The sequence below is a fragment of the Hypanus sabinus genome, chromosome 13, assembly GCF_030144855.1.
Source record: "Hypanus sabinus isolate sHypSab1 chromosome 13, sHypSab1.hap1, whole genome shotgun sequence".
Taxonomy (NCBI): Eukaryota; Metazoa; Chordata; class Chondrichthyes; order Myliobatiformes; family Dasyatidae; genus Hypanus; species Hypanus sabinus.
In genome coordinates, this window is record NC_082718.1 from 90859622 (window position 1) to 90873134 (window position 13513).

At 39.9% G+C, this 13513-nt stretch overlaps 1 protein-coding gene across 2 annotated transcripts in view; it reads right to left on the reverse strand.

The window, feature by feature from the left end:
* anapc5 (anaphase promoting complex subunit 5) overlaps positions 1-13513 on the reverse strand; it is a 37825-nt gene that overhangs the window by 18289 nt on the left and 6023 nt on the right. For both annotated transcript variants that reach the window (XM_059988190.1, XM_059988191.1), the window contains 5 exons: positions 8740-8806; positions 8304-8405; positions 7604-7794; positions 2447-2528; positions 1250-1342 (listed from right to left, as the gene is read on the reverse strand). In XM_059988190.1, coding sequence (XP_059844173.1) covers positions 1250-1342; positions 2447-2528; positions 7604-7794; positions 8304-8405; positions 8740-8806 — 535 coding nt within the window. The remainder of the gene's footprint in view (positions 1-1249; positions 1343-2446; positions 2529-7603; positions 7795-8303; positions 8406-8739; positions 8807-13513) is intronic.

The following is a 13513-nucleotide window of genomic DNA, read 5'->3' on the forward strand; positions in this document are numbered from 1 at the left end:
AATTAAGAGCAGAAGTTGGCTATTCCTGACTATTTAAGGTAACCTTTCATCCTCTTGCTATCTCTCACTTAAAAGATTCAAAGACTATTTTGACACCAATTGAGGAAAAGATTTGTCAAAGACTTATGATTGAGACAATTTTTTTTTGGAAAAAAAAGACTACATCTAGCTCAAATGGGCAAATCTTTTTTAAAAATAATGGCCCAAGTTTTAGATTCTCCAGACAGAAAATATCCTCACTCAACATCCATCCTGTTAAGATCTTCCAGGTTGTTAAGTTTCATTCTTGTCCCTCATCACTCTTCTGAACTTAAGAAGTCAACCACGCCATTCCAAGTTATTATTTGGTAAAGCTTGCCCAATTGCTTCAAACATTTTAACATTCTTACCAAAACAAGGAGACCTGCAGTGTATACAGTATTCCAGAACCTTCCTATTTTCATAATTTCAGCTCAAAACAAACAGTAACGTTATTAGTTTCAAACAAGAAATTGCTGCAGGAATCCAGCAGTTCAGGCAGAGGGATGAGCAGAAGTCCTGAAGCATGGTCTCAACCAGGCCATTCCTGCGTTCATTCACCATCCTCTGCCTCCATGGACGCTGCTTGACCTGCTGAATTCCTCCAACAATTTGTTATTTACTTCAGATTAATCATCTTCATTTTTCTGTGTGAACTTCATTAGCTTTCCTAATTACGTATAGTATCCGCATATATGTAATTTTCTAAGTAATGCACTAGGACACCTTGCTCCCTCTGCATCTTGTCTCTCACCATCTAGGTAATCAGCCTTGTTAAATTTTTGCCATTCATTTAACCCATACCCTTTAGTAGCCACTTTTCCTCCTCTTCAGAATTTATTGTTAGCTGTCTTTGCATCATTAGTCACCAAACATATCTTCATTTTATTCACCCAAATTATTCATATGAATTAGAAAATGTTAAAGTCACAGTATTAATCTCCCTGGCACACCACTTGTTAAATTTTACCCCAAAAAAAGACCCATCAGCTTCTACCTGTGTCAAAATGTTACTTGCAACACCATGATCTGTTATGTTCTAATATATAAACTCAACTTGCAGGTTTGCTAGCACACAAACATCTGCAAATATTTTATATGTACTTTCAGTTTCATTACATGGTTTCAGTTAAAAACTACAAATTTTTATTAAAACTGATATTAAACAATAGTTGTCTTGACCTTCCTCATAAAATGCCATGAATGTTTTACTTTACAGATGTTCACTTACAGGTAGACCAAGTTGCCCAGCCTTTTTCACAGAGTGCTCAACGAGAACTGTGTTATCTGATCCCTTCATCTGTTCCAGTATGTAAAGCCAACTCTAAAATCAAAGTCACAATAGGCATCAAGCTTGCATTGCTCTTAAGATACCACCATTCAGTAAAATAAAACTCTTCCAGCTATTTATTCTATTAATAAATTATATAGCAACGTAGGCTATGGAAAAGAACTGTTTTTTCAACTAACCACTAACCACAGAGTGGTCAGCAGCACTGGGGCTCCATAGGGGACTGTCCTGTCTCCCTTTCTCTTCACCAATTACATCTCGGACATCAACTACTGCACAGAGTCTTGCCATCTTCAGAAGTTTTCTGATGACTCTGCCATAGTTGGATGCATCAGAAAGGGAGATGAGGCTGAGTACAGGGCTACGGTGGGAAACTTTGTCACATGGTGTGAGCAGAATCATCTGCAGCTTAATGTGAAAAAGACTAAGGAGCTGGTGGTGGACCTGAGGAGGGCTAAGGCACCGGTGACCCCTGTTTCCATTCAAGGGGACAGTGTGGACATGGTGGAGGATTACAAATACCTGGGGATACAAATTGACAATAAACTGGACTGGTCAAGGAACACTGTCTACAAGAAGGGTCAGAGCCGTCTCTATTTCCTGAGGAGACTGAGGTCCTTTAACATCTGCCAGACGATGCTGAGGATGTTCTACGAGTCTGTGGTGGCCAGTGCTATCATATTTGCTGTTGTGTGCTGGGGCAGCAGGCTGAGGGTAGCAGACACCAACAGAATCAACAAACTCATTCGTAAGGCCAGTGATGTTGTGGGGGTGGAACTGGACTCTCTGACGGTGGTGTCTGAAAAGAGGATGCTGTCCAAGTTGCATGCCATGTACTGGTTAGGCGTAGGAGTACATTCAGCCAGAGACTCATTCCACCGAGATGTAACAATGAGCGTCATAGGAAGTCATTCCTGCCTGTGGCCATCAAACTTTACAACTCCTCCCTCGGAGTGTCAGACACCCTGAGGCAATAGGCTGGTCCTGGACTTATTTCCACTTGGCATGATTAACTTATTATTATTTAATTATTTATGGTTTTATATTGCTATATTTCTACACTATTCTTGGTTGGCGCAGCTGTAACGAAACCCAATTTCCCTCGGGATCAATAAAGTAAGTCTGTCTGTCTCTTACCAAGCAATGCTGTAGGCAAACATGGTCACTGGATTCTTGGGCAATGCGAATAGCTTCCTGTAAAGCATATTGGGCTTGCTCACTAAAGAAACAACAGATACAAAATCAATGAAGAAAAGCATATATTATTTATCTGATATAAATTGCCTCAAGATTTATTACACTGTAAAAGCACACTGAGTTTCCTAGTATTTGCTGGCTCTCATATCACCTGCAGTTACAACTCAGCTCACTGTAGTTCGGAGTGTCAACTTGAAAGAGATCAATGTCTACCAACAATACCAATAATAGCTCTACTGAATTAACAAGGGTTACAGAGATTATTATCAGAACTGAATTAAATAGAAAATTCTGGAAATATCTTAGTTAGCCATTATGTAGGGAGAAACAATGCTAATACTTCAGATCAATGACCTTTCATCAGAACTGAGGAAAGCTAGACATGTAGCAGATGAAGAATGGAGTTGATGAAGCAAAAAATGAAGACTGCGATGGGGTGGAAAGGAGTAGGATCTAGAAACATAGAAAACCTACACCACAATACAGGCCCTTCGGTCCACAATGCTGTGCTGAATATTTACTTACTTTAGAAATTACCCAAGGTTACCCATAGCCCTCTATATTTTCTAAGCTCCATGTACCTATCTAAGAGTCTCTTAAAAGACCTTACTGTATCCACCTCCACCACTGACACCAGCAGCCCATTCCATGCACTCACCACTCTCTGTGTAAAAAAACTTACCCCTGACATCTCCTCTGTACTTACTTCCAAACACCTTAAATTTGTGCCCTCTTATGTTAGCCGTTTCAGCCCTGGGAAAAAGCCTCTGACTATCCACATGATCGATGCCTCTCATCACCTTATACACCTCTATCAGGTCACCTCTCATCCTTTTTCGTTCCAAGACGAAAAGGCCAAGTTCACTCAATCTGTTCTCATAAGGCATGCTCCCCATCCAGGCAACATCTTTGTAAATCTTCTCTCCATCCTTTTTATAGTTTCCACATCCTTCCTGTAGTGAGGTGACCAGAACTGAGCACAGTACTCCAAGTGGGGTCTGACCAGGGCCCTATATAGCTATAACATTACCTCTCGGCTCTTGAACTCGAATCTCACAGTTGATGAATGCCAAAACACCATATGCCTTCTTAACCACAGAGTCAACCTGCGCAGCAGCTTTGAGTGTCCGATGGACTCAGACCCTAAGATCCCTCTGATATTCCACACTGCCAGTAGTCTTACCATTAATACTATATTCTGTCATCAGTTTTGACCTACCAAATGAACCACCTCACACTTATCTGGGTTGAACTCTGTTATGAAGGTACCACAGCTCTGAGGGGCCGAAGGAGCAGGAGCAGCCCCCTCCTTCCGGAGAATCGCAAGATCGCTATTAATTCGGGTCTCGGAAGTGAGAGACAATGCAACGGTTCTGGCCATTGTTCTTAGAGGCACCTGTGTGTCCCTACTACATGACAACTACCATGGACATGGACACCCTTGGGCAATGTGGGGGTGGAGATTGCATCCCCCTACTTTGATGGACATCTACAACTCTGCAAGTAAAGATAAAAGCGGACTGCAGGAGGCAGTACCCTAGCGATGCACCAGAAGAACTTGCTCGTTCAACGCTCCCGGGAGAGCTGGAAGCCACTCAACGCCACGTGTGCTCCTAACTCCTTTGCCTGGGGAGCGAGTGGCTGATAATACCGAGAAGGACTTCGAACTAACAACGGGGAAACCAACGCTCCCCTGATTTTTAACGGAGTGGCTTCATAAAGACACGGGCAAGTTTTCTTTTCGTTTTCACCGATCCCTCTAAACACGTGAAACCCAGCGATTCCTCAAAAGGCTAAAGTCTGCAGACTTTTGAATGACTTTTTATATTTCCAATGGACAAAAATATTATCCCCTAGACAACAGCCGAGATTACTTCTTAATGATGATTATGACTATACCCGCGCTTTAGATTGAGTATTGGTGATGTGCATTATCTGAATGTTTGCATTAACCTTACTTTTGTGCCCCTTTATAAATAAAAAAGTTTGAAAATAGTGACATCAGACTTCAACGGACCTCTCTATCTTTGCTGGTAAGTTCTCCAGTTACGGGATACGTAACAACTCCATCTTCCACTTCTCAGCCCAGTTTTGCATCCTATCAATGTCCCGCTGTAACCTCTAACAGCCCTCCACACTATTCATAACACCCCCAACTTTGTGTCATCAGCAAATTTACTAACCCATCCCTCCACTTCCTCATCTAGCTCATTTATAAATATCATGAAGAGAAGGGGTCCCAGAACAGATCCCTGAGGCACATCACCGGTCACCGACCTCCATGCAGAATATGACCCATCTACAACCACTCTTTGCCTTCTGTGGGCAAGCCAGTTCTGGATCCACAATGTCCCCTTGGATTCTTTGCTTCCTTATTTTCTCAATAAGCCTTGTGTGGGGTACCTTATCAAATGCCTTGCTGAAATCCATATACACTACATCTACTGCTCTACCTTCAATGTGTTTGGTCACCTCCTCAAAAAATTCAAAGCCACGCTGACTATTCCTAATCATATTATGCCTCTCCAAATGTTCATAAATCCTGCCTCTAAGGATCTTCTCCATCAACTTACCAACCAATAAAGTCAGACTCACTGGGTCTATAATTTCCTGGGACTGACCGACTGACTGTTTGTGGTGACATGCCTGGAAGGATTATAAACAAAGGAACAAAACTTGAAATACCAGAGAGAATGAAAATCCAATGCTGGAAATTTGAGCTGTGTGACTGGAAGGGATAATTATCTTAATGCGCCAAATTCATTTTAAGTCCTGATGGCTAAGACACGTTAAATTGAAAGATGAAGTGCTTATGTTAAGCTTTGTTCAAACAGCATAGGCCAAAGAGAATATAAAGTTATAGCCAACTCTAAGCTGAGGTTCACCCTTGCAAATCTCACCCAGCAATGAATTCACTTTCCTCACAGGCACTCATTCACTCTATTTCACGTTGCCAGCATTGTTTCCTTCTCCTTAGAACCTCACCCCCTTTTGATCTTTTCAGATTTTATTTGCCTCCTCCTAGCAACAAATCCTCCAAATTGCTAGCTCTTTAGGGACAGAACTGCCAACATTTGTGCCAATCAATTTCTTGTATTCTTCACACTAATGCAGACTTTTCCTTTTGTTCCCTCTGCAACATTAAACTCATTTAATCACTAATCTTCCCTGGCCCGATAAATAGTCATTCATCTGAGATTCCAATTCTAGTGGTGAGGTGTTGCATTTGGCAAGACAAATCAGAGTAGGACTTACATGGTGGAAGATAGATAGGGCACTGAGAAGTGTGGTGGAACAGGGGGATCTGGGAATACAGATCCATAATTCCTTGAGAGTGGTACAGTACTGTGCAAAAATCTTAGGCAAATATTTTTAAAAAGTTCTTCAAAGCAAAGATGGTTTCCAAAATAATGAAACTAAGTTTCGAAATATCAAAAAAATTACTACAAAGAGTAGTAGACAGTAAAAATCTAAATCAAATCAATATTTGGTGTGACCACCTTTGCCTCTTAGATAGACTGTCGCGCAGTTTTTATAAGAAAATCGGCTGCTAGGTTGTCTCAAGCATCTTGGAAAATCTGACACAGTTCTGCAGACGCTGGCTGTCTCACTCGCTTGTCTCTGCAGGTAATCCCAGACAGCTTTGAGGATGTTGAAATCGAGGCTCTGTGGAGCTTATTGTATCTGTTGCAGAACTCCTGTTCTCCCTTTCTCTGAAGATAGTTCTTCATGACTTTGGCTGTTCGTTTGGAGTTATTGTCCTGCTGCAGAATGAAGTTGGGACCAATCAGTGGCCCCCATGATGCATGATGGATGAAAATCTGCTGTACTTCTCAGCATTGCAGATTCCATTAAGTCTGACCAGACCACCAACTACAGAAATGCAGCACCAAACCTGTAGGGAACCTCCGCCATACTTTGCTGTTGGCTGCATACTCATCCAGGTAGTGCAGTCCAGCTCTTCTACAGACAAACTGCCTCCTGTTTGAGCCAAAAATTTCAAATTTTGTCTCTTCAGTCCAGAGCACTTGTTGCCATTGTTCAGCACTCCTGTCTTTGTGTCTTTGGCTTTGTTTCCACTTCAGGGGAATGGCTTTTTGGCAGTAACTTATCCATGAAGACCACTTCTGACAAGACTTCCCTGGAATATAGAGTGTACTTGGCTTGCAGTAGTTACTGTGAATTCAGAGCTGATAACAATGCTGGACTTCTTCTGATTTAGAAGGTACATCAGTTTGATGCATCTATTGTCTACTGCACTCGGTTTCCATGGATGACCACTGCACTTGTGGTCCTCAACCTTGCCCATTTCTTTCTACTTTTTCAGAAGAGCTTGGACAGCACACCTTGAAACTCCTGTCTGTCATGAAGTTTTTGCTTGGGAGAGACCTTGCTGAAGCAGCATGACAACTCATGCCTTGCTGCTATGCTCACTCTTGCCATGGTGAAAAAATTGAAGATTTGAAAGTTAAATTGTCACATCTGCCACACCCTTATCTTTTAGCTTGGTTGTCCTTCACCCAGTTTGAGTCCTTCTACTCCTGTTTCTGTTTAGTCTATTCAACTTATTATGTCATTGATCATTTGCACCTGTTTGTTATATTTGTTTAAATATGCACTGGCTGCATATCTACAAAGTAATCAAGATTTTATTTGAAAGTGGTCTATTACTTAATGTTACTTTCTTTAATGAAATACAAAACATTTACATTTTTGGAAAATAGATGTTTGAAAATCTAAGATTTGCTCCGTTCTTCTAATATACTAATGCAAAAGACAAAAAACATCTAAAACAATTCATATAACAAATCTAGGGTGCCTAAGACTTTTGCACTGTATTGTACATCAGCACTGTTTGCAGACTACCACTGAGTAAAATATTAAGTGAAGCTGACATGGCAATGCTTTTGTTACAAACATTTCTGTAAACTTTGTGAGTGCTATATACCGCAGTCACAGACCGCTTTATACATTTTTAATGGCATTTTACATCTTCTTTAGAGCTATCAAACCTTCATTTTCTTTTTTAAGCACTGTTACTGAAATATTTTTATTGTGCATTACAGCTGGAAACAAGGTGGAATGTAAAATACTCACTGATGGCCGAATCTACAGTTCAGAGCAGCAAGATTTAGAGCTGCGTATCGCAAACTTCTTCCAAACCCATCCTCTCCACTGCTTTTGCTATCACTGCCAGTAAGGATTAGCCGATCAAAATAATGAAGTAAACTGTGCATTGCACTGAAGTAATCTTGTACTCTGAGACTATTTAAATAGCTCAAATAATGCTGAAAAATATTAAAACATTATTGTTATTGTCTTAATGTTTTTAAATATTTTAGTAACTACATACCAATTTTTGAATTTATTAAAAAAGCATTTTACAATTTATCAAAGTGAAAGGTTGGGGACATGGCAAGCATTTAAGTGTAATAGCCACAAATGAGAAGCTAGTGTAGTTATCAAAATAGAAAGCAAAAAAAAATTATCAATTCTTGGGAACACAGGGAAAACAAAATCTATTAATAGTTTTGATTGTACAAAATCAAACCATTCTCAGATAGGAGAAATACGATCAGTTACTAAGCACAACAATTATTAAAATGTCAGTTCATGAATTTAAAAAAACATTTACCCGCCTTAGTTTCATCAGTGCTAAGCTTTTATCATTCAAAAGATGATACTGGGTCAACATTTACTTAGCAGTATTAGTGATAGTTGGTGGATTCCTTGTGAAACTCTTCAACAAAAATTATAAATAATTTGAATTTGGTAGATTAAGAACATGAATACTTACAGCTTCTGAAAAATCAGGATTAAATTTAAGTAGGTTATTCAATTCTTTCTGGAGAGCAGCTGGCGAAAGAGCCTTGTTTTCATTATTTTTTAGCAATGATGCCTAAAAATATTAAAATTAGCATTTATTATTTCTGTCAAGCAAAGCTGGTAAACTTAGCAACTGTGATAATATTAGAATTGGCTTAATTATTTTATTCTATACAAGCAGAAATTAATTTTAAAGGTTAATCACACAAAATAAACCACAAAGGCTGTATCAACCAATAACTTGTAAAGGGATTCAAAACAAATTCTCTAGATAGACCAGAAAAATCCAAAGCTTGCTTCCTGGCCTTTGGAACCTTGTGAGAAATCCTAGAACGTTATTTTTACTCATTAATAACTAGATGCAAAAGCATCACCATTCAAAAAGGAATAAAGACCAAATACTATACCTGTTGAGCAAGGAAATATTCAGCTTGTTTCTGAGATAAAGGTCCTCTGTCACTAACTTCATCATCTCTGTTAAGCAGCAAAATAGCACAAATAACATTATGTTAAAAAAACAAGTATCAGATAATCAGTTAAATTTTTTCTTCTGTTTTATCAGGTCTAGCTGAAGTTATGTATCCATAGCAGCAAAGTTGTAAAGTACTCCTTTGAATATAAAATTCCATTTTATTTCAGCTTTTCCAAATACAGACAAAATATTGCAGCATAATAACAACAGATGCTTAAGTTTTTCATTGCACCTGTGCATACATGGATATATGCATATTACAATAAACTGAACTTTAACTTTAATGTTATTTTATTTGCACTGATCCAATTTAAAAGAATTTAACAAAATGGGTAGTTTCTACATAACTGATCAAATATAAGATAGTATTCTTGTCTCTAGCAAAAATTATTTTTTTACTGTTCACATCTGCCACAATTTACTATTTTCCTTAGATGTATTGTAATTTTCCACTAAGTTAGTGAAAAACTCTTCCACTAAGAGTAATGAAGTTGAGGGATAAGGTTAGTCAAAAAAAATGAAATCTATTTTCTCATACTAATCAGAAGTCAGCAGGTAAGGATGGGACAGGTCACCTCGGATACTCGAATCACCAACACCGGCACCCCCAGGAGTGTGTCCTCTCTCCACTGCTGTTCTCCCTCTACACCAATGACTGCACCTCCTCCAACCCCTATGTGAAGCTTTTGAAGTTTGCAGACGACACCACCGTCATCAGACTCATCCAGAACAGTGATGAGTCTGCATATCGACAGCATGTGGACCAACTGGTGCTCTGGTGCAGTCGGAACAATCTGGAGCTGAACACGCTCAAGACAAAGGAGATGATAGTGGATTTCAGGAGACATCCCCCCCCGTTATGTCCCCCCTCACAGTCCTCAGCAGCCCTGTGTCCACCGTGGAGAACTTCAGGTTCCTGGGAACCACCATCTCTCAGGATCTGACGTGGGAGCAGAACATCAGCTCCATCCTGAAGAAGGCCCAGCAGCGCATGTACTTCCTGCGGCTCTTGAGGAAATATGGTCTGCCTCAGGAATTGCTGCTGCAGTTCTATACTGCAGTCATTGAGTCTGTCCTGTGCACCTCCATCACTGTGTGGTTTGGAGCCGCCACCAAGCAGGATAGAACCAGACTACAGCGCACAGTGAGGACTGCCGAGCGCATCATTGGAGCCTCCCTGCCCTCTATTGTGGACCTGTACTCTTCCAGGTTGAAGAAGAGGGCGGGGAACATCATAAAGGACTCCTTCCATCCTGCGCACAGACTGTTTGAACTGCTTCCGTCTGGTAGGCGCTTCAGATCCCTCCAGACTAAGACTAAGACACTGGAGAAGTTTTTTCCCTACTGCGGTCACTTTGCTGAACAGTTAACTGCCGGTTAACTGTTGGCTAACTATTACTTGGATTGAACTACTTGTATGTATAATCTATATTTTTATTTATATCTATCATTATTATTGTTATGAGCAGAGAGACAACATCTACCAGAAGTAAATTCCTTGTATGTGCACAGGTACTTGGCGATTAAAGTCTGATTCTGATTCTAATTGATCTGTAAAAACACACATTAAGAGCAGCACCAGAACCTTGAGATCAGAATCCAATTCACACCAGCACAGCAGTGAGGAAGAACAAAAGCAATTAGCAGATAAGAAAAAAAGTAAAGCATTAATTGAGCTCCATGCTAGTTTGTGGCAGCATTTCTAAGATATTAAGCTATAGCAGAAAAAACAAATGGCATCATTTCTTTTTAAATTCAATGAATATTTAATCTACAAGACATAGGAGCAGGATTAGGCCATTTAGCCCATCAAATCTGCTCTACTATTCCATGACAGATTTATTAGCACTTTCAACTCCTTCTCCTGTTTTCTTCTTGTAACCATTAGATGTCCTGATTAATGAGGAACTCATCAACCTCTGCCTTAAATAAACCAAATTACAGCCATCTGTGGCAATGAATTCCACAGATTTACCAAACACTATACCTGTTGAGTAAGGAAATATTCAGCTTGTTTCTGAGATAAAGGTCCTCTGTCACTAACTTTTTCATCTCTGTTAAACAGAAATTTCTCCTCATCTCTGTTCTAAATAGATAAATCTCTACTCTGAGGCTGAGTCCTCTGGTCCTAGATTCCCCCACCATAGAAAATATTCTCTCCACATCCACTATCTCGGTCTTTCAATATTCGATAGCTTTTACTGAGATCCACCATCATTGTTTTAAGCTTCAGCACATACAGACCCAGGGCCATTACACACTCACATGTTAATCCTTTCAATCATTCTCATGACCTTCTCATAACTTTCTCCAACGTTATTGGAGTATAAAAGTTGCATTGTTTGCTGTGTAACCAAAACTATGTAGTCAGCTTTGAACTTGCTATTTGCTAGAGAATGAAATCTTAAGAATGTAGAAGACAATGGTGTGTTAATGAGAGGTAGCTAAGAGATGTTTTGCTTTGAACTTGTTTGCTGTGTAACCAAAACTATGCAGTCAGTTTTGATGTAGATTATGTAGTTTGAACTTGCTATTGCTATGCATGTACCCAATTTAGTAGGAGAATGAAATCTTAAGAATGTAGAAGACAATGGTGTGTTAATGAGAGGAAGCTAAGAGATATAGATTAGAACATGATTAAGTCAATAGGTAGAATCAATAGTGGCGGATGTACCTGTGATACGCACCTATAGACCGATTGGATATGCTAATGCAACTAAACCAGGAGATTGCTATAAAAAATGCTATGTACAAGGATCGGTGGGCAATCAGCGACTAGCTCACTGACTGTCTCAGCTTTGATTTGCAAATTAAAGTTTAATTTTTCTTGAAGAATCTTCTGCATCTCCTGGTCGTTTGTGGGGCACAAGAAACCACAACAATGTCAGCACATATTTTCTTAGATAATGAGCACAAAACTGCTCATAACACACCCAGCATGGTCTGACGCATGCCTTATAAAGCCTCAGCATCCACATCTTTGCTCCTACATTCTAGTCCCCTCAAAAATCAATATTAACATTACATTTATCTTCCTTATCACCAACTCAAACTGCAAGTTAATCTTTAGTGAATCCTGCATAAGGAACCCAAGTCCCTTTGCACCTCTGATTTTCGAATTTGCTCCCCAGTTAGTGTTGTGGTTTCTCGTGCTCCACAAATGACCAGGAGACGCAGAAGATTCTTCAAGAAGGGTTAAACTTTAATTTGCAAATCAAAGCTGAGACAGACATTGAGCTAGTCCAGGCATGGGCAAACTATGGCCTGGGGGCCATATGCGGCCTGTTAAGCTTTTTAATCCGGCCCACAGAACTTGATGAAATTATATTAATAAACCTTGTTAAAGTTTTTTCCCCGCAATTCTGGCGTTTTCCCAATGAATGACGCACTCTATATACATTTGTGGCGACCCATTTCCTGGCACATCCGAACAGGCTCACAATTAGCCAGCGTTCCGGCTGGGAGATAGCCTGCGGGGATTTGCGAGCACAGAGCTTTGGAGCCTCTGCGCCACGGGGGGCAGGTTGAGGGAGGCTTAAAAGTGAGGCTGGGGATTTCGAATAAAGTTTTTTTCTTCGACTGTAGTTACCGACTCCGTGTCGTAATTTTAGTGCTGCATGTAGCACACCGCTACACATTGACCTTTGTTGAGGTGCAGCGTATTACTCCACATTTGCGCTTTACTCTTTGTTCGGCTCGACCTATTTGTGTGAACAGGCGTTCAGCGTCATGAACATCAACAAAGCCAGCCACAGATCCAAGTTAACTGACCAACATCTCAGATCCATCCTGAGAATCGCCACAACAAAACTAAATCCAGACTTTGATGCGCTGGCTAAAAAGGGAGACCAACAACACTGTTCCCACTGAAATTAAAAATAAGTTTCTTCGTTGTGTTATGTAAAAAATGCATTTGAAAATATTATTTTCAATAAGCCTTACATGTTACATGTCATTTCTGTTAAGTGACGGACATGAGTAGTGCGCAGGTGCACGTACGTTCTCAAAATAAAAAATGCGCTCCAGATCAAATAACGCGCTCCGCATACTGGCGCGCTGTCATTGTTCTGTCTTTGTGCTGGTCGTTGTTGAGTTTTGGCACAGGGGACAATTGAATAAGAAGGAGCAGGACAAGTAGACCTGCATCTCCTACCGTTTTTGAAATAAAGACAGTCAGGAGAAGAGTGATGATGATAATATCTTGAAGGATAACAGAATTTTCAGTGCTTTAAAATAATAACTGTTACTATTTAAAAAAACTATATTTTTTTCATTTAATTTTCAGTGTTTTAAAAGTCATTTCAATAAATAGCTAAATACCATGGGACTTCAAAGACAGATATTTTGTTGTAATGCATTTGTTCATTTTCAATTGAAATTAAAGCACATGTTTTCTACATATCCCATGATATTTTATTTTCTCTTATGAGGTGTATTACCAAAACACTCCGTCCATCTGCTCCTGGTCTGGCCCCCCTGTCAAATTTTAGAATCCTTTGTGGCCCACAAGTCAAAAAGTTTGCCCACCCCTGAGCTAGTCGCTGATTGCCCACCAATCCTTGTACATAGCATTTTTTATAGCAATCTCCTGGTTTAGTTGCATTAGCATATCCAATCGGTCTACAGTTGCATATCACAAGTACATCCGCCACTATTGTTGGAACAGAATTCCAAATGAAGGAAACCATGCTGATTTTGGACTATTTTGT